This window comes from Misgurnus anguillicaudatus, chromosome 9 (genome assembly GCF_027580225.2).
Source record: "Misgurnus anguillicaudatus chromosome 9, ASM2758022v2, whole genome shotgun sequence".
Taxonomy (NCBI): Eukaryota; Metazoa; Chordata; class Actinopteri; order Cypriniformes; family Cobitidae; genus Misgurnus; species Misgurnus anguillicaudatus.
The window spans coordinates 31,734,784-31,753,444 of record NC_073345.2 but is presented as its reverse complement, the minus strand read 5'-3'; the positions used below and the strand labels follow the sequence as shown (position 1 = coordinate 31,753,444).

The 18,661-nt window shown below is 38.4% G+C and overlaps 2 protein-coding genes across 3 annotated transcripts; both read left to right on the top strand.

The window, feature by feature from the left end:
- Positions 1 to 2,134: 2,134 nt before the first annotated feature.
- ppp1r26 (protein phosphatase 1, regulatory subunit 26) lies at positions 2,135 to 14,876 on the top strand. 2 transcript variants are annotated; one of them, XM_055179992.2, is made up of 5 exons: positions 2,135 to 2,291; positions 7,992 to 11,285; positions 13,839 to 13,956; positions 14,254 to 14,303; positions 14,658 to 14,876. In XM_055179992.2, exons 2-5 carry the CDS (start codon positions 8,053 to 8,055, stop codon positions 14,659 to 14,661), a joined length of 3,405 nt encoding a protein of 1,134 aa, XP_055035967.2. In that variant the 5' UTR covers positions 2,135 to 2,291; positions 7,992 to 8,052; the 3' UTR covers positions 14,662 to 14,876. The 2 variants fall into 2 exon arrangements, with proteins under 2 accessions (XP_055035967.2, XP_055035966.2); XM_055179991.2 differs by having other exon boundaries at positions 14,254 to 14,331.
- Positions 14,877 to 14,895: 19 nt separating this feature from the next.
- Positions 14,896 to 18,113, top strand: mrps2 (mitochondrial ribosomal protein S2). Its single transcript, XM_055179993.2, has 4 exons — positions 14,896 to 15,054; positions 15,267 to 15,383; positions 15,902 to 16,031; positions 17,220 to 18,113. The coding sequence occupies exons 1-4, from the start codon at positions 15,030 to 15,032 to the stop codon at positions 17,752 to 17,754; spliced, it is 807 nt and encodes a 268-aa protein (XP_055035968.1). The 5' UTR covers positions 14,896 to 15,029; the 3' UTR covers positions 17,755 to 18,113.
- Positions 18,114 to 18,661: the final 548 nt, after the last annotated feature.

Here is an 18,661-nt window from a genome sequence, read left to right as displayed (position 1 = left end):
TGTATTTATATTACTATGAACTGCATAGACCCAACAAAATGCAAAATGTAAATTAACAGGTAAATTATGGTTTCTTAATGCCTCTTTAAAGGTTTGATCATTTTAAGAACAAATAAAATACTCTACCAACAGTAATAAAAGACTATAATTTACTATATTGTTAGGTATTTTGTCCATGTCTCTTCAGCAAAGAAAAATAACCTTTGATCAAAGTAGTAAACATGTCAACATTTTGTAAACATTCAGTAAACATTTTGCCATATGATTAGTGACCCAGTGCCTAATAGGGCTGTGCAATGCAGCTAACTATCGTGATAATTTCCCCACGATAGTGTGCCGGTATTTCAATCTCTACTCTCGTGTGCGTCAAACAACCTCCTCCGCCGCTGCTGTAGTTGTTGTTGTCCAGTTGTCTGTCACATTTGGCCATTCGGCCAATGTCTCAGAAGTTAGCGGGAGTGAGAAAATGGCAGAAAATGTAAAAACGCCTGCAGCTTTCAAAGCTGACGTGTAAAGGCACTTTGGCTTTAAAAAAATATATTTTTTTAAATATTCAGTTCTATTTTTTTTACAGTTTGGAAAAAGTATTGCAATGTATCGTGATATATATTGTATCGTGATGCCCTTGCCAATACCCAGCCCTAGTGCCTAATATAATATATTTGTATAACATATTGGTTTACATGGTATATTTTCAACCCAAAAATTAAGATTTTGTTATTATTTACTCACCCCCGATGTCTTTCTTTGTTCTTCATAACCCAAATGTAGTTTTAGGATATTTACTTTTAAATAATGTGAAACAATTGAAATAACAGTGATATCCACAACAAGAAAGTAAAGGAGTAAATGTCTTCAGGACACTCAAAATTAGGGATACACCAATACATTACATTATATCATATTCGGTTACTTTAAATGATATCTAGAGATACAGATAGATACCAATAGTTTTCCTTTACTTGTTTAAAATGATTATGTCTTATACCACGTGGGTGTTGAATGCTTGATCTGATTGGTTGAGAAATGGTCCAGGCAGTGGCAGCCGGTGACTTCTTTTTCGGGGACGCACAATTAAGTGACTTGCGAGTATTTTGTGAACGTGAGCGTCTCTTTTATAATAAACCCTTTCAACGCGTATGCAGCATGCAAGTTTTTTGACAGGACGCATTATGCACATGCTTTACGTGACGCGACAAACACATATTTTGGATGTATAGGCCCCTCGGAAGAGAAGTCACCGGCCGCCACTGGTTCCATGCATTATTTTTCGATAAACGCACACCTGACCTGTCAAACGTCTTAAAATAACATCCAGAGCAATGTCTTAGTGATGTCTGTGGTAAGCCGTGGTTTAAGCTGAATAATTGACTTGGATCCTTTGAATTATTGTAAAATAATGCACACCTGCAATTCTACCTTAGGTGTTTGTCATCCTCATGTTGTTCTAAACCTGTATGAATTTCTTTTTACTGGTAGACACAAAAGAAGATATTTTGATAAATGATGGTAAGCACACAGCTGATTGTAAACATTGACTTCCATAGTAGGAAAAACAAATACAATGGAATTCAATGGGTCCCATCAACATCATTTTCAAGTTATCTTCTTCATTCATCATGTATCACCATACTTCCATAATATTTGTTTTCCTACTGTGGAAGTGAATGGTTACAATCAGCTGTGTGCTAACCATCATTTATCAAAATATGTTCATCAAATAAAAGAAATTCACCAGGTTTAGAAAAACATGAGGATGAAAAAATGATGACAATTTTTTTGGGGTGAACTATCCCTTTAAAATATATAAAACAAGAAAAATTAAATTTTTAAAAAATATTACCTTTTTAAATCTGTGTTGGGTTCTGAAGAACAATAACAGACAACTGTGGTGAATAAATACTGTTTAAAGTTTTAAATTTTGGATGAACTATCCCTTTAAGTTTACACACGTCTTGAGGAATCTGGAAAATGTTGGTAATTTTATACGAAGAATTGTTTATAATTTAGCCATGACAAGCTATTTCACATAACACATAATATATTAATAATAACTCGGTGCACACAATGACGAACAGCATCCTATAGTAACATTGGTTTAATAAATGTAACAACATCTTTCTGTACTACTGTGTCTTTAAATGATTTCCAAAGGTAATTCGAAAGGGGGTGCACGAGACGCTGCGCGTGCTCGTTCTCGTCTCGAACACTCCAAAAAATTTAAGAATTACAAAAGGTGGATGTGTAACAGCCTGGAAGATAAACTTATCCAGTCTTCATTCAGTCGTAAGGTGAGCTTTACCATAACATGTCGCGTGTGTGCAGCGGGTTGTTAGTTCTGTGATGTTTTTCTGTGTAGACACAATACAAAGAGGCTTTAACAAAATGAACCGGCGAGAAGTGACGAGGGCCCGGGAGCGTACCGCCGCATCCATCGCATGGCGAACTTTACGCTTCATCCACCCGTTTCTTAGCCGCATATGAGGGGTTTCTTTGATAAGGAGTCCAATTTAACACCAGACCTCCAAACTTTTCCATAACAACCACTCGTTTGACACTAAATTGATGTGTTTATGACCGTATAGACCGTGGCCGCTCTGGCCGACCGGCAGGCGGGCGGAAGACGCCGGTTCTTCTACGGTGTCTCTTAGCTCCGCTCCCCGGCCGCGAGTGCAGGCAGAGCCGCGAGCAGCGCGCTGGTGAGACGGCAGCCTCGCGCGAAACTCCGACACAGATTGGAAGAGCACAAAACGCTACACCGAACTTCACAGAGATCAAATGAATCATATTGGAGGAAGTTTCATTGTGAAGTCAGAACGGCCGGAGTTATTTTGTAACATTTTAGTGGAGTTTATTGTCTGAAGAGATGAGGCTGCTGTGAGGCAGGCGGGTGAATTGCTGAGGGGGCCTCGTTTACTTCATTTCCCGAGCAACGTTGCATTTACGTACACCCTTTGGAAATAATGCAGAACGTTTCAGAAATGCGATTAAGTTAGCATATTGAGGTTGTTTTGGAAACTGTCGCGTTATTTATGAGTACTGCAAACTCCTAAATCGACGAGGATTCCGATGTAGGCTACAATGCAACGATTGGCAGCATACAACGCTGATTTTCGTGGCCATTTTTCTACAGTCATAACAAACAGATATTGGCGGGTTTAAAGCGTCGCATTGTACGTCACTAATCACCTGTTCATGCTCAATGTCTACAATAGTTTTTAGTTGATGTTGATTAGCACTAAATATGAAAAAATATGTATATATATATATATATTTTTGGCTCTGTGTTATTACAATGTACAGTGTAAATTACAATCTTACACATATGAACTCGTTATTTCTAAGAGTGTAGAAAGGAAATGGCCCCCATAACTGGGATCTGCTGTGGGCTTCTACTGCAGTGGTTGTCATACTTATCATTTTAAGTGACAACCCAACACATTTCCATTAATAATCATTAATTTGACAAAAAATGTGTTTTGAAAAACACTGCAGTAGATGTATTAATATTTTTCATACTACCAGGAGACTGATATATAGACACTAGGGCTTAGGGCTGCATAACGATTAATCACGATTAATCGTTTGCTGAATAAAAGTTTTTGTTTACATCATATATGTTTGTGTACTGTGTATAATAATTATGTGTTAGGGATGGGCGATATGGCCTAAAATCCATATTGCGTTATACATTGCAGCCTCTTGCGATAGCGATATGTATTGCAATATAATAATTTCAATAGACTCGTTTCAGAACAGGTTATATAGACCCTTACAAAAGCCAAACTGCTAAAAAAGTAAGTAAAAGCAGGGTCCGAAATTAACTTTTTGGCTCACCTGCCACGGGGACTGGTAGATGAAAAAATCCACCAGCCAAACACATTTTTTACCGTCCAGAATAATAAACAGTATTTTTTTGTCACATGTACATTAATTTAATTTGCTGTATTCATTGCAGGGCTCGCAAAATTTCTAAATCCCTGGTAGCCCTTCGGGCAGACACTCTTCAGTTTTTGGTAGCCCGAAATGAATGCAAGTAGCCCGAATAAAAAATACATTACTTTTAATGTAGAATATTAAGACAAAACATCTATCAAAACACAAATAACACATATCAAATTTCAGTACATATCAATCATCAGTACAAATTTTTCTTCTAACCGAAGTGAAATATCTATAAACTTCAGATTCTGAATCTGAAATATTAACTGAAGTCACAGATAAGAAAATGCCACTTGACTTTGTGGGCAAAGCACAGGCTTATTCAATTAGTTTTACCACAGGCCAGATTTTGCCAATACAAAGCCAATAGGGCATCTAACCACAATGTTTAATCTGCTATTCTTGTTGTTGTTTGGATGCTGTTGTTTTTTTAACAAACAAAAAGACTGGATTTCCATGTAAACCAACTTTTCCTGCTCATCCCCACACCAGATATACTCACCATTTAAAAGTGGTTTAGTGGGTCACAAAACTCACAGTTTGGATCATCCAGTTACAGATTGGATCATTTTTTCGATCAGAAAAACAGGGGTTACTGTCGCTTTAAGAGAGATTCTGCACAAAGTCACTCTCTTCACTGCCCGTACAATCTATACTTTAAAGCTTGCTGCGAGAGATTTAATTTTCTTACGTGAGGATAGTAATGACTGACGGGACGAAGTTGGAGGATTTGCCCAACAAATTCATGACAAATCATGACGGATTGCTTCTTGTACTGCGTCTTTTCGCGCGATCGCGAAAGTGAAAGTAAAACTCGAGCGTGCGCTCAAACGTAATTTACATACCCAAATGCCTGAATTTCATACACCATTATTACCCATCCAAATCTGTGAAAGAATGCATAAGCATTTAAATATATTGTTTCCTCCCTATAAGTCAAGATAGCCCGACGGGCAGGGCGGGGATGCATTTTGATAGCTAATATGCAGCAGATAGTTGCAGACCGCAAGTTACCTGCAGTACTAGCTAGAAACAGACCGTCTCTAGTGTGAGACTTGGAGCGTAGAGACGTTCAGTGGCTGCTCACCTCGTTCCCAGATTAGTTACTGGCAAACACATTATGTTGCATTATTATTTTGGTATGAAAATCTCCCGCCAGTGTGGCGGGTAGCCTTTTGAATTTAGTCGCCAAACGGAAAATCTACCCGCATTTGGCGCTTGGCGGGTGTTAATTTCGGACCCTGAGTAAAAGTAAACCGTTATGGCCAGATTAGTCTTGTTACCTCTCTTAGCTGGAACTTTTGCCTGGCACACTCTACAGCAGGGGTGTCCAGACTTTTTTGTGTGGTGATCTACTTTTAAAATGATAAAGCCGACAAGGTCTATCTGCTAAAAAACACAGTTAATTATTTTTATAACACTAAACACTTTAAATGCTTGTGGGGACTATACTGAATATATATACTGCATGTTTCACAATTACTAGACCATAATGCCATTTTCGCGTGTGGAGCAGCATTTTAACTTATGTAACTTATGGCTTAAATCCAAAAAATAGATGTTGCATCTGTCTTTTTTACGAGTTCCTCTGTTTCGCTGACGCTTTCATCCATGTTTATTCGGCTGCAGCTCGTGGCTCTAAAGTTCGCGGGTAGATTGTGTCATCAACAAGCATTATCGCGATAGTGCAAAAGATTTAAAATCTCTATCGTATGCCAATTTTCTATCGTTTATATTGCATATCGTTTATATTGCCCATCCCTATTATGTGTATATAAATAAACACACACACACATACATACATACATGCATGCATGTATATATTTAAAAAATGTTTACATGTGTATATACATTTGCACATTTATATTATATATAAATACTTAATAACAGGGCTCCAGACTAACTTTTTTCTCTAGGAGCACAGCTGAAAATTTTAGGGGCACAACCAGAAAATTTAGGGGCACACACCGTAAATCAACATGCTAACCAATTATTCACATTTCTACTAATTTCCACGGTATTACTAATAAATACTTTGATGATAGATGCAGAAAGTACAATGTGCTGTTTCAAATTCAGTGTTACATCACAAAAAAGGTCAAATTTACTGTTCACACGTGCAACTGGATGTAAAATTCAGTGGCACACTCTCAAATTTTGGTGGCAAAATGCAACCATTTGGTAGCAGTCTGGAGCCCTGCTTTATATATAAATATATATATATATATTTTTATAATTTACATGCATATGTGTGTATTTACATATACATAATTATTATACACAGTACACAAATATATGATGTAAACAAAACTTTTATTCTGCAAGCGATTAATCGTGATTAATCATTATGCAGCCCTAACTATTACACACAGTTCACACACACACACACACACACATATATGATTCAAACAAAAACAGTTATTTTGCTATAGATTAATCGTGATTATTCGCCATGCATCCCTAGTTGCAACTAACAATTATTTTCTTAATCAATTAATCGGGCTATTATTATTATTTTTTTATTAAAAGACTAATAGAATAAAAACATAATATTAATAAGTTCGATGTTTCACTTTTTTATAGCTAAATCAAGCACCAAATTTGGGTATTCATGTGTAGAAGTGTACTTTCCAATTGCAAAAGCCACACTACTACATAGATTTACTAATATAATCTTTTTGATTTTGATATTTTAAGACTTAAATAATTTTTTTGCAGTTTTTAAACTGTTAAACAACTTTAAATTCTTCAGGAATGTGCTGGTGAGAAAATTTTGCCACAGATTAATCAACTCATTTTAATTTTCAACTTTAGACTTTGATGAGAATTAACATTATTCGTTATTAACAAAATAAATATGATATGAAAGTGATATACATGCGTTGTTTCGTAATAAAAAACCTTGATTTCCCCCTTACTTTAAAACAGATGCTTAGTTTGTGGTTTATTAATATTTTTATAAAAGCCCAACAACAATTATACAAATACAAACTTATGTTAAAGGACGAAATTAAACCTTTATTAACCAGCGTTCGTTTGAACTTTTGCTTTCGTGATTGTCCTGTAAGGGTTGCCAGATCTGTGTAACAAAACCAGCCCAATGGCCATTTAAAATTAACCCAAACGTATCCAAATGACTACACTCTAAAAAAACAAACGGTGCTATATAGCACCAAAACTGTTGATTTGAATCGTAACCATAGAAGAACCATTTTTAGTGCCATATAGCACCGGTGAAGCACCGGTGAAGCACCTGTGTAGAACCATATAGGTGCCATATAGCACCACTATAGCACCACATTTGGTTCTACATAGCACTATATGGTTCTACACAGGTGCTTCACCGGTGCTTCACCGGTGCTATATGGCACTAAAAACGGTTCTTCTATGATTACGAGCAAAGAACCACTTTTGGTGCTATATAGCACCGTTTGTTTTTAGAGTGTATATTCACAGCCCAAATACCAACTAATGAATTAAAACCTTCCATCTCTTACCCGCAGAAAAACATCAACTTGCTGAAACTGTTTAAAAGTAGTAGCCCAATTCACACAACAAATTTTATTAAAGATTTATTGATTTTATCAATTAGTTGTAGTTCTAGTAATAAGTCATTATTTTACTGTTCTTAATCTCATACCATAGCAGCAAATGATTGAGAAAAGCCATCCTGATGGCTAAATGTGTTAGAATTGGGAATAGTAGGTAGGTATTATGTGGGAACTTGGGTATAGTAGCTCAAAAATAAAGCTTTAAACTAAAGCACAGGGACACTAGTACATCAGGTACCTCAGATATATAAATCATCAGATATATGATTTATTTCTACGTATTTAAATGGCCCCAGTTGGATTTTATGGATGTGTAAAGAAAATTGTGCCACATTCTACTTGGTTGAAAGCAAGTACTTTGGTGTCCAATGTATTTTAAGAATTCAACCTCTTTAGTATGAATGGGATGTGTTAATCACTCTGCTAATCCCTGAATAAGCATTTTAAATGAATGTAATACACTTTAACACTTAGTAATTCTGTTTTCTTCATTTTCAGAATGTGAACGCCAGTGGAGCATCTCCATGCACCTACATCCCTTCAATTCCGATCTTCTAGAATGTTCCTGAAGACGGTTCCTCCGGCTGTGGCTATACACTCAGAATGGAGATCCAGTAAGGGCTGCAGCCTGCCTCTCTTTTTCAATGACAGTGCCTCCGACAGCGACCTTGCCTCTGTTAGTGGCACCCCTATCCCACAGAAGATCCAGATGATCATCGAAAGCCTCCACTGCACCCAGTCTTCGGACATGAGCGACAACGTCCCGAACGAAAAGGCTGCTCACTCCAGCCACGAGGCTGGCAACAAGGGTCAAGCATGGCTTGCGGACAGATCCCAGCGAATAGATGCTAAGCGTCAGACTGTTGTGTCTGATACTGGAGAAGATTCGGACAGTGACGATTCTGTGGACAGGGGCATTGAGGAAGCCATTCAGGAGTATTTGAAGGAGAGAGTGGACCACAAGCGCAAAGGGGATCTGGTGACAAGTCCGTCCCCAGCGGCCAAACTTCCGCGGAGGGAACCGAATGCGTCGGAAGTGGCTAAGCAACACACACATTCCAGCGGTGGTAAAGTGCTAACTGCTAGCAATCATATTCAGAGAGCCTCAACTGAAACGCAACCCTTGAAGAAGAAAGTCAAAAAGAAAAAGCTAAGCAAAGAAAATCCCTTTAAGAAAGCAGATGTGAGTACAGGATTGCCTGTGAAGAGTCCTATCCTGTCCAGAACAAAAAAAGGATCGTCTTCATCTTCAGAGATGGACAGATCTCCACCCCGTCTCATTATAAAGGAGGAAGACGAATGGCCTGATTCCAGCAGCGATGATGGAATTGAACAGGAGATCCAGAAATTCCAGCAGGAGAAAAAAGTAAAAGAGGAAGATGAGAAAGAAACAAAATCTTCTCAACAAACAAAAGACTCTGATTCCAGTAGCGATGAAGGTATTGAAGAAGCCATACGTCTCTTCCAGGAAGAAAAACATAAAACGATGAAATGTCTTCTGACACCTCCCCAACATGTGCCTGCGCAACGTAGCAAACCAGCTGTCGTATCTCCTGAATGCACGAACACTCAACCTGTCAAAACGCTATCCAAGAAGAACAATAAGAAAAAACTGACAACTACCAAATCTGATCTCCCTGCCGCGTTGTCCGTAAACCAATTTATAAACGACTGCTCGTCCCAGGACTCTAAAGACTGTACTGCGCCCCCTACCGACACGCAGGAGCATCAGATTCACTCCAGTTTGAATGTAAACACTGCTGAGCTTCTGTGTGCTGAAGCCATTCTGGACATCTCGAAGACGGTCATGCCTGAAGTCTTCGATTCCAACTTGACCATCGCTAACAGAGATGTGCTTCAGACCTTTCCTGCTGCCGCGCCGTGCGACGACAGAAGCAACGACAGCTCCGTCGACAGCGAGGAAGGAATTGAACAGGAGATCCGGAAATTTCTGGAGCTCAAAGCACAGATGAATAAAGAGCCTTCAGTTTGTTCTGGAGATCCAGCAGCAGGCAAAGAGCCAAAGAAAAAGACGAAGGAAACCCAGCCAAGTAAAGCAATCAGGCTCTCATTATCAAGGAAGCGCAAAATTAAAGAGGAGCAAAGCAAACAGGTCACAGATGGGGACGTTAAAGAGGAGCCATCCAGGACAACTTTGGCCCATAGTGAATCCACCACATTGCAGATTTCACTCCCTGAGCTTCCTGGTCCTCCAAGTGTGACATCACATCCATGCAGTGTAAAAAACAACAAACCGAACCAAAACTCTCGTAAGGTTTCAGAGGATACCGTACCCAAGGATAAAAGTTGCAGTGTGTCCAGTCCACCCAATGCTATGCGGATTGGCTCAGAGAGATATGACAGTAGCGACAAAAGCAGCTCATTGGACAGCGACGAGGATCTTGATGCTGCTATTAAAGATTTGCTCAAAACGAAGAAAAAGGTTAAAAAGAAGGTGAGGGACATGAAGGCAAGAAAAGGTCTCAGACCTTCAGAGACATTCACTTTGGATACTCTAAAAAAACACAAACCTATCACAGAGCAGAAAACCATCCCACCGGCTAAGACTGTCAAACCTACTGTTTTAAAAGTGGGTACACCGAATGTCCAAACTAAAAGCAAATCTGTTAAGAGCAGATCAGAAGCAAAAAACACAGATAGGGTAACGGGAAATGATCAAGAAAGTGTCTTACCCTCGTCCATTCAACATGCAGATGAAGACGACAGCGATGTTGACAGCGATGACAGCATTGAGCAAGAAATCAGGAGATTTTTAGCCGAGAGGGCCAAAGTGGCCACACCTGCAACTGTGAACGTCAAGCAGGAAGAAGGTGCTGAAGAAATCCTGTCAATAGCTACAGAGCGTGATGTTAAATCGGAGCATGAACAGATTCCCATCGAAACTTCCACCTCTGGTAGACTTCAAAATAACGAAACCCAAGCGGACATGAAATCCGCAGGCGTGCCTTCGTTTGCTCAAAGACAAACGGACTCGTGTGCAGAAGCCGATAAGGGACCAGTCCTAACGCCAGGCAGGTCTTGCATAATGGGTTTTATAAAAACTGAAAATGAAAAAACTGAGATCTCCACCACAAGAGATCCAAGGAATGGCAGCTCTCAAAAAGGAAAAGACGGCTTGACCGGTAAAGGCACTCCAGTAAGTCATAATTATCTTACGTCACCCTCTATGAGCTCAAATACGCCCCGGCCTTCGGGTCGTCATCACCAGAACTTGTTTCTGATGACGCCCTGTATAAATGAGCTAAAGAAACGTCCCTCAACCGACTGCAATGAACTTCAGAGAAGACCGACCCCTAGGATACCTTTGAGCGAGGTCATCAGGTCTGTGTGTCCATCGCCATCTTCCAAAACAAAACCTCCCACTGACAAGCCTACAACGGGTGATCTCTTCACCTCCACAACCCCTGGCGACAGGACAGAGGAGATCTACTTACATAATCACACAAAGGACAAAAAAGACAGATACTTGACTGATAAAACCCCCATTACCTCGCACTTGTACCAGCCATCACCCCACCTGGGCGGCAGTGTCATCCAGGTGCAACGGGACCAGACTGCCCACAAGACAAACCAGGTCACACACAATGAGTCCAGATCGAGTTTAGGAGTAAAACAAAGGGTGGAAGATGATAGGAAGAATGAGAAAAAGCAGGAAGGGGAAATGAAGGAAGATGAGGAAGAGAAATGTGTAGATGAGACAGACGTAGAGTCAGATGAGGACAGGAAAGATGAGAAGATGAGGGCAGAAAGACAGCAGCATCAACCCAATCAGTGAGTACTTTTGTCCAAACACACACATGCATATCAGTTGAGGTATCCATGTAAAACTTTATGAATTGTCACTATGAATATTGAGCTGGTGAGTGGTTTGCAAATCGGGTGGAGCACAATTATGGACCCACTTTGTGACCATCTGCTATTTGCAAGATTCTCATCCGTACATCCCAAATGTTAGTTTTACATTTTAGCATTAGCCTGACAGACTGCAGTACATTTGCTGTGTTTCATCCCTATTTCAGCATTTCGGTCTTCGTACCGATTGTAGGTTTTAGGGGATCGTCACATGGGACGTGTACCACATCCATTTTTGTATGTTTGTACATTTATAAATATATTTAAAAGCAACATGATGTCATAAAGAGAGATTATACTTTTGTTTTATTGTCGTTCCATTGTATTTTTCCTACAGCAGCAGCGTTTCTGCGGAATGAAACTTTACGAACTTTGCTTTACGACTTTTTGACGTGTTGTTTTGATATCGTCCAATTCTAGACGTCAAACACGAATTGCAACAAAAAATCGTACGTTTATATAAAGATATTATTTGTGAGTTTACAGAAATTGATTATTGTGCTTGACAAAATATAAAAAAGAGACCTGCGAATCGTATCATAAATGACTGAACGGTCGATTATGTGAAGGCAAAAAGAATGAAACTGTGCACCAAACATAATGGTTTAAACTTAACGTCAGATATTTTGTGATGTTTTCCGGTTTGTCTTGAAAAACATTGAAAGTAATCTTTTGGTAGTGTGAAAAATGGTCCTGGATGATTTCAAAATGAGAAAATTGTTCTCAGTGCAACATTGAATATAATATAAAGGCCTTCATTTATGAAACGTAAGCACAACAATTTTTTGCGTAAATTGTTTTTAAGAGTTTAGTTTGGTGTGACCGCTTGCACAGAAATTTGTTCTGCATGTGTTTCATGAATGAGGCCAGCTCTGTTTACTTTGTATATAAAACATGAATGACCATAGCCATTTATAAACACCATTAGTAGTGATTATTGGTATCCTTTAAGTTTTTATTACCATAAAATCACAACGATCAGATACTTCCTTACCATGCAATACATTTTCCCATTTTTCAGTTTTTGGGAAGGGGGGTTCTTTATAATCTTGTACATTTTCCTTGGTGCAACCAAGTTATTTTTGTACCACTGATGTCTTTCAAAATCAACTTGAAAAGTCAAATTTTCTCGCTGTGGATATATTTGCATACAAAAAACATTAGTTATAGTCTCACTCTCGGTTTCTCTCTCACTTTCTCGCTCTCTCTCTCTCTCTCTCTCTCTGCACCTGTTTCTTGTTTTTGTTGCTACATGTTTGCTTTTTCATATGTGAGAAAAATGTTATTTATTTTTGTTTATAGAAGTGAAAAAAGTTTAAAACTCACGCTGACTATGCTGGGCATTGCCAGTTTTCATAACTATTTTGCAAAAAAAGAAAGATTTTTGTCCCCTGCTCTGCACAGAGAAAAGTAACGCAAACTGTATCTCTTAAGATGTATAATAAAAAAATTGACTTTGAAACGCCAGACTAAATGAGTCTTACTTTGCTGTTTGTGCGTGTTAAAGGAAAAGTTCACCCAAAAATAAACAAATTGTCATGATTTGCTCGCTCTCATGTTGTTACAAACCTGTATAAATGTATTTGTTATGGAAGTATAAATGTGGCTTCTGATTGGTTTGGTTACAAACATTCCTCAAAACGTCTTCCTTTGTGTTCATCAGAACAAAGAAATTTTTACGGGTTTGTGGCAATGCGACAGTGAGTAAATGATGAAAGAATTTTCATTTTTGGGTGTACTATCCCTTTAAAGGGCTATAAATTCTTGTAAATGATTTTAATCTTCATCGTTTGAGCTTCCTTTCTAACAGATGTCTGAGAAACTGAAGCGGATGCCAGATCTGAGTGTGGTTGGATGTTCAATCATAATCTATCATGTAACCAGTTCCCTTTCAGATTTAGATGAAAAATATACTACCAACCTGTCTTTTTAACCAACTATAAAGACAAGGATTAAATAAAAATTTTTAGGGGCGGTTTCCCAGACAGGGCTTAAGTCTAGTCCCAGACTAAAATGCATATTTGAGGTGACTGAAAACAGCACAGACATGACTTAAAATATATCAATGACATTGTTCTGTCTCAAGATGCACACCAGGAAAAGGTATGTTTGTAAATGCGTCATAAATGTCATAGAGTAACTAAGGCCTAGTCTTGGCTTAATCTAAACCCTGTACTGGAAACCACCCCAAATGTTTTCTGTCCTTTAGATTTGTACTCCCAAAAGGTTTTCTTAAAACTTGTATAAACTTATATCCATATGATGTGTTATACTTTATCAGTGTTGTAGAGGTCACTGTTGCATTCTTACTTTTTGCATAAATATTACATGCAAATTTGAAACCATATAATTTTTTAAGAAATGACATTGATTTTTTTTATTGTATTAAATAACTAAAAATATTTAACCTAAAAAGCACACATTATGTGTACGCAGGCACACATAATGCTGTTTTTCTTTTGTTTACACCAGGATTTGGTCAACCTGTATAGATCCAGGGATTTTACCGAGTCCATACATTGCCCTTAATACAGAGGAGAGGAGGCTGAAGTTTCAAAGCAGACGTTTTCAGGTTCAAAAACAGTTACAGGTACATACAAGGACTGTTGTCAGCATTAGGTGGTGTACACACACTATATGCACCAATATTACATGGATATAATATACAGATGACATGGTAAAGTTGTATGGTATGGTTATACCACATTTTTTAAATAAACAAAAAGCAAAGATTGTTATAAAAGTGCTTTGGGTAGGGACATTGTTAGAAGATATGGAAAACAGAATTATTTACCTGGTTTAAAAACTGGAAGTCTATATGTTATGTATGTACCTTACCAATACATTCAAACCTATTGTGTTTGGGTGTGTCTGTGTATTCGTGCAGTGTAGTACATCGGTCAAACGGAGGTTACAGTTTGTGGTCAGTGTGCCCAGGTAAATACACCTGTCTCCATGCACACAGGTAACTGAGGTTCCTGCTCTTTCTATATGCTTTTAATTTCACCTGCTTTGTGAAAAGTTGATTTTCTTGCTGAAAAGACCAGCTTACACAAATGTGAATTGCCAAACTTGGTCTGATCAATCTGTGCTGTTTATCTTGATTGACCAGCAGTGCTCATCATCAATACAAATAGAGGTCAACTAGCAAGGTGGTTTTAGTGATTGACAAAGTTGGTTAAGTTAGTTAGGAAACCTAGTGGAGCATTGGTCTTTTCAACACGGTTGAACGCTGAAATTTGTATAACACTACTGTGGTGTAACACTAAATGTTTTTTATTATTATTACAGATAAACTGAAGCAGGAAAATCAAACAAAAGGAAGTTCTTGTGTTTCAAAGAATGTTATATAAAGTGTATTTATTTTAAATATTATAATAGTTATAACAAAAGATGTTCTTTTTGTTTTGTACATGTTTGTACATATTCTGCTATGTTTTAAGTTTTAATTTCTTGAAGTGTTCAGTGTTGTAAAATTCACACGCGGTTCTTTTAATAAAGTTTTTTAAAGAATTTTCACTCGGTTGGATATTGTGGTAGTTGTAGTTCATTTCATAGTGACACGCAACGGTTTCCTTCGACTGCAGTACTGTATTGAACACCATTACCCAGAATCCTCTCCGCTTTACCGTAAGCTCCGGGGGCGGAGCTCAAGGAGAAAGCATGGCAGCTGGCATCCTAAGTAGAGGTGAAATAAAACACGTATTTTTAAATGTTTAAATGTACTTTGACTGTTTTATGTATTGTATTATAAGACACCGATCACAAATTGCTTACTGTTTACAATGACATGACGTGTGAAATTATTACGATTTCGGTTTAGTTTAAAGTTGTAATAAATTTTGACTTTCGCAGACGGTTTTTATTTAATAAATGACTTTACTTCATATGTTATTTTAGTAACCGAGGTCCTGCGTGCTCCTCGGTTTGTCGGTGCTGTGTTCTCTTGTCATCATGGACCGCTCAGCACCGCAGCAGCTGCGGCCAAACATCCGGCAGCACCGAGCGATGATACCGGTGAGACTCAGTTAGATACATGTTTACCAATATACTGCATACAGTACACCAGAAGCATCATAGCATTCATATTAATGCCGCCTTATGATAATCTCATATGCTTTTCTTATGTTTGTAAGTAGCTTTAGAAAAAATATAATATTAAAGGGACGGCTTACCCCTAAATGAGAATTCTGTGATCATTTACTCGCTCTCATGTTGTTACAAACCTGTATACATTTCTTTGTTCTGATAAACACAAAGGATGATATTTTGAGGTATGTTTTTAACTAAACCGATCATGAGCCCCATTTACTTCCATAGTAGGAAAAATAATACTATGGCAGTGAATGGGGCTTGTGATCAGTTTGATTACAAACATTCCTCAAAATATCTTCCTTTGTGTTCGTCAGAACAGGGAAGTGTGTACAGGTTTGTTTGTGACGGCATGAGAGCGAGTGAATGATCACAGAATTTTCATTTTTTTATGAACCATTCCTTTAATAACTCCAGATTTCTTTTTTTGTTTTGTACCACAGGTGCAAACAATAAGATCCTAAATTTTCCCCTCACTCAGCCAGACTTTTTCCGCTTGTCTGAGCTCTTCACCATCAAGGACCTATTTGAGGCCCGCGTGCACCTTGGCCACAAGAAGGGCTGCAGACACAGGTGGGTAGTTCTTTAATATGCAGCTATCTTAAAGGGATAGTTTACCCCAAAATGACTTTTTTTTAATCATAAATCACCTACCCCATGTTGTTCTAAACCACCAAGTCTTTCGATTGTCTTCAGATCACATCGAGAGGCTTGTGACTGTCCCATAGACTGCAGTTTGTTTTACATTTTTTTTGCCAGAAAAGAATGAAAGACATCGCCAAACAGGTCCATGCGCCATCAGTCGTTCAATAATAATATCATTAAAGAACAAGTTCTGTATTTTACACTTAAAGCCTCGTTTTCAGATTGTTTATGATGAAATAGAACGATTTTGACTAAAATTTGGACATATGATGCTGGCTCGAGAATTTTCGGTTTCTGTTGTATCACCCCACACCTCTACAATGGCTGCATAGGTGCACTGAAACAATCCTTCCTAAAATGCATTAAACTTTCGTTTACAAAGACATGAAACTCAGCGAGTGGTCAGGGGTGTTCATTGATATGCTCACACAAAAATCGCTGCAAAAGACGCTTTCCAACAGGTGTTTTACCATTCGTTGTGAACCTGTGGACCTATTTTTCCAAACGCCTCCCTCCCGTATATTCTTCCATTGAGAGCTTGAATAATAGACACTCCAGCCCAGTTGGTGGCGATAATCCACCTTTGCCAATTGCAAGAATACAAACAAAGTTCCCGGCGCGGAGTAATACCTCACAGCACATCTAATACAAGTCAATGGAGATGGACAAAAACTATGATAAAACCTGTTGGAAAGCATCTTTTGCCAACAAAAACTTTGACAAAACCTGTTGGAAAGCATCTTTTGCCAACATTTTTATTTTTTCTCCTTTTTATTTAAGACATTATGCAAACATTGTAAACAATACTTAAACAGTCCATATAAATGCACAAATTACTTCATCAGCAGGTCACGTCAGCAGCATACGTCGTACTGCTCGTGAACGTGCATCACAGGATCAAGGAGGAGAACAAATTTGTTAAATAAAATCTTTTGTTTTTGTCTTTGTGCACATAAGTGTTCTCGTCGCTTCATAATATTATTATTGAACTACTAATGGAATATGGTGGTTTAGAATGACAAAGGGATAAGTGATTTATGATAAAATTGTCATTTTGAAGTGAACTAAATAATTCTTTAATTCTTTAATTAAATAATCCTTTAATTCTCGTTCTAGACTGATGGAACCCTATCTGTTCGGTTCACGTCTGGATGTTGACATCATCGATCTTGACCAGACAGTGGAGCACCTCCAAAGGGCGTTAAACTTCACCGCTCACGTGGCGTACCGGGGCGGCATCATTCTGTTCGTCAGTCGCAGGCGACAGTTCGGCCACCTGGTAGAGACGACGGCCCGAGAGTGTGGCGAGTACGCGCACACGCGCTACTGGCAGGGCGGACTGCTCACCAACGCCCCTGTCCAGTACAGCCCCGGCGTCCGGCTTCCGGATCTCATCGTATTCCTCTCAACGCTCAATAACGTTTTCCAGCCACACGTAGGGATCCGGGACGCGGCCAAAATGAATATTCCCACGATCGGGGTGGTGGACTCCAATTGTAACCCCAGCCTGCTCACGTACCCGGTGCCAGGCAACGATGACACTCACGTTGCCATGGAGATGTACTGCCGGCTGTTTAAAATGACCATCAACAGAGCGAAAGACAAGAGGAGACAAATGGAGCTGCTGCGAGGAATTTCAACCTCAGTTTGAGATACAGTGACTGCGTCATTGAGCTTCATTTTCTTAAAGTGTACAAACCTCAGCAGGAAATAGGAGTCAACATTTTCTGCTTAAGCATATTCATGTATTGTTAATGTCTAAGAAGTTGAAACACAAGCTATCTTTAGTTCAATATTTCACTTGTTTTTTACATCTGAATAGATACCATGTTTGATTTGATGCAAAACAAAGCAATAAACTTATTTTCATTGGTTTGTACTGTTGGAAAATAAACTGATTTATGTTGCAATGTAACCCTGCTTGTTCATATCTACTATGTGCTTGTTTAACACATTATAAACAGGCTAGTACATTGACCACTAACTTCATTAAACCAGATATTAAATCCAGTAACATCAGACTGGTTATTTATTTGTTTTGTATTTATGTTGATTTTATTATAAACACAATAAAGTTTCTTAAAGGGCACATATCATGAAAATCTGACTTTTTCCATGTTTAAGTGCTATAAGTGGGTCCCCGGTGCTTCTATCAACTTAGAAAAAGGGGATAAAGATCAACCCAGTAGCTTAGTTTTGGTAAACCATTCTCTGCAAGCATGTGGAAATAATAGGTAATTGAAATTTGGCTCCCCTTGTGATGTCAGAAGGAGATAATACCACCCCTTAATCTGCACTGTCCAACCACATCACTGCCATTTAGTGCAGAGATCAGCTCATCTGCAATTAAAAGGACACCCAAAAATGGCACTTTTTTTGCTCAAATCTACAAACTGGCAATTTTTAACATGTTATAATGAATTATCTGTGGGATATTTTGAGCGTAAACTTCACATATGTACTCTCGGGACACCAAATATTTATTTGACATCTTAAAAGTGTTGTGAAATGTCCCCTTTAAATTCTTAATATTTGCTTTATGTTCACACATGTGTTAA

Coding starts and splice junctions, on each gene's coding strand:
- ppp1r26 (XM_055179992.2), top strand. CDS start 8,053: ATGTTCCTGAAGACGGTTCCTCCGGCTGTGGCTATACACTCAGAATGG. Junction 11,286..13,838: donor CAGCAGCATCAACCCAATCA/GTGAGTACTTTT, acceptor TGTTTACACCAG/GATTTGGTCAACCTGTATAG. Junction 13,957..14,253: donor AGGTTCAAAAACAGTTACAG/GTACATACAAGG, acceptor GTATTCGTGCAG/TGTAGTACATCGGTCAAACG.
- mrps2 (XM_055179993.2), top strand. CDS start 15,030: ATGGCAGCTGGCATCCTAAGTAGAG. Junction 15,055..15,266: donor AGCTGGCATCCTAAGTAGAG/GTGAAATAAAAC, acceptor ATGTTATTTTAG/TAACCGAGGTCCTGCGTGCT. Junction 15,384..15,901: donor AGCACCGAGCGATGATACCG/GTGAGACTCAGT, acceptor TTTGTACCACAG/GTGCAAACAATAAGATCCTA.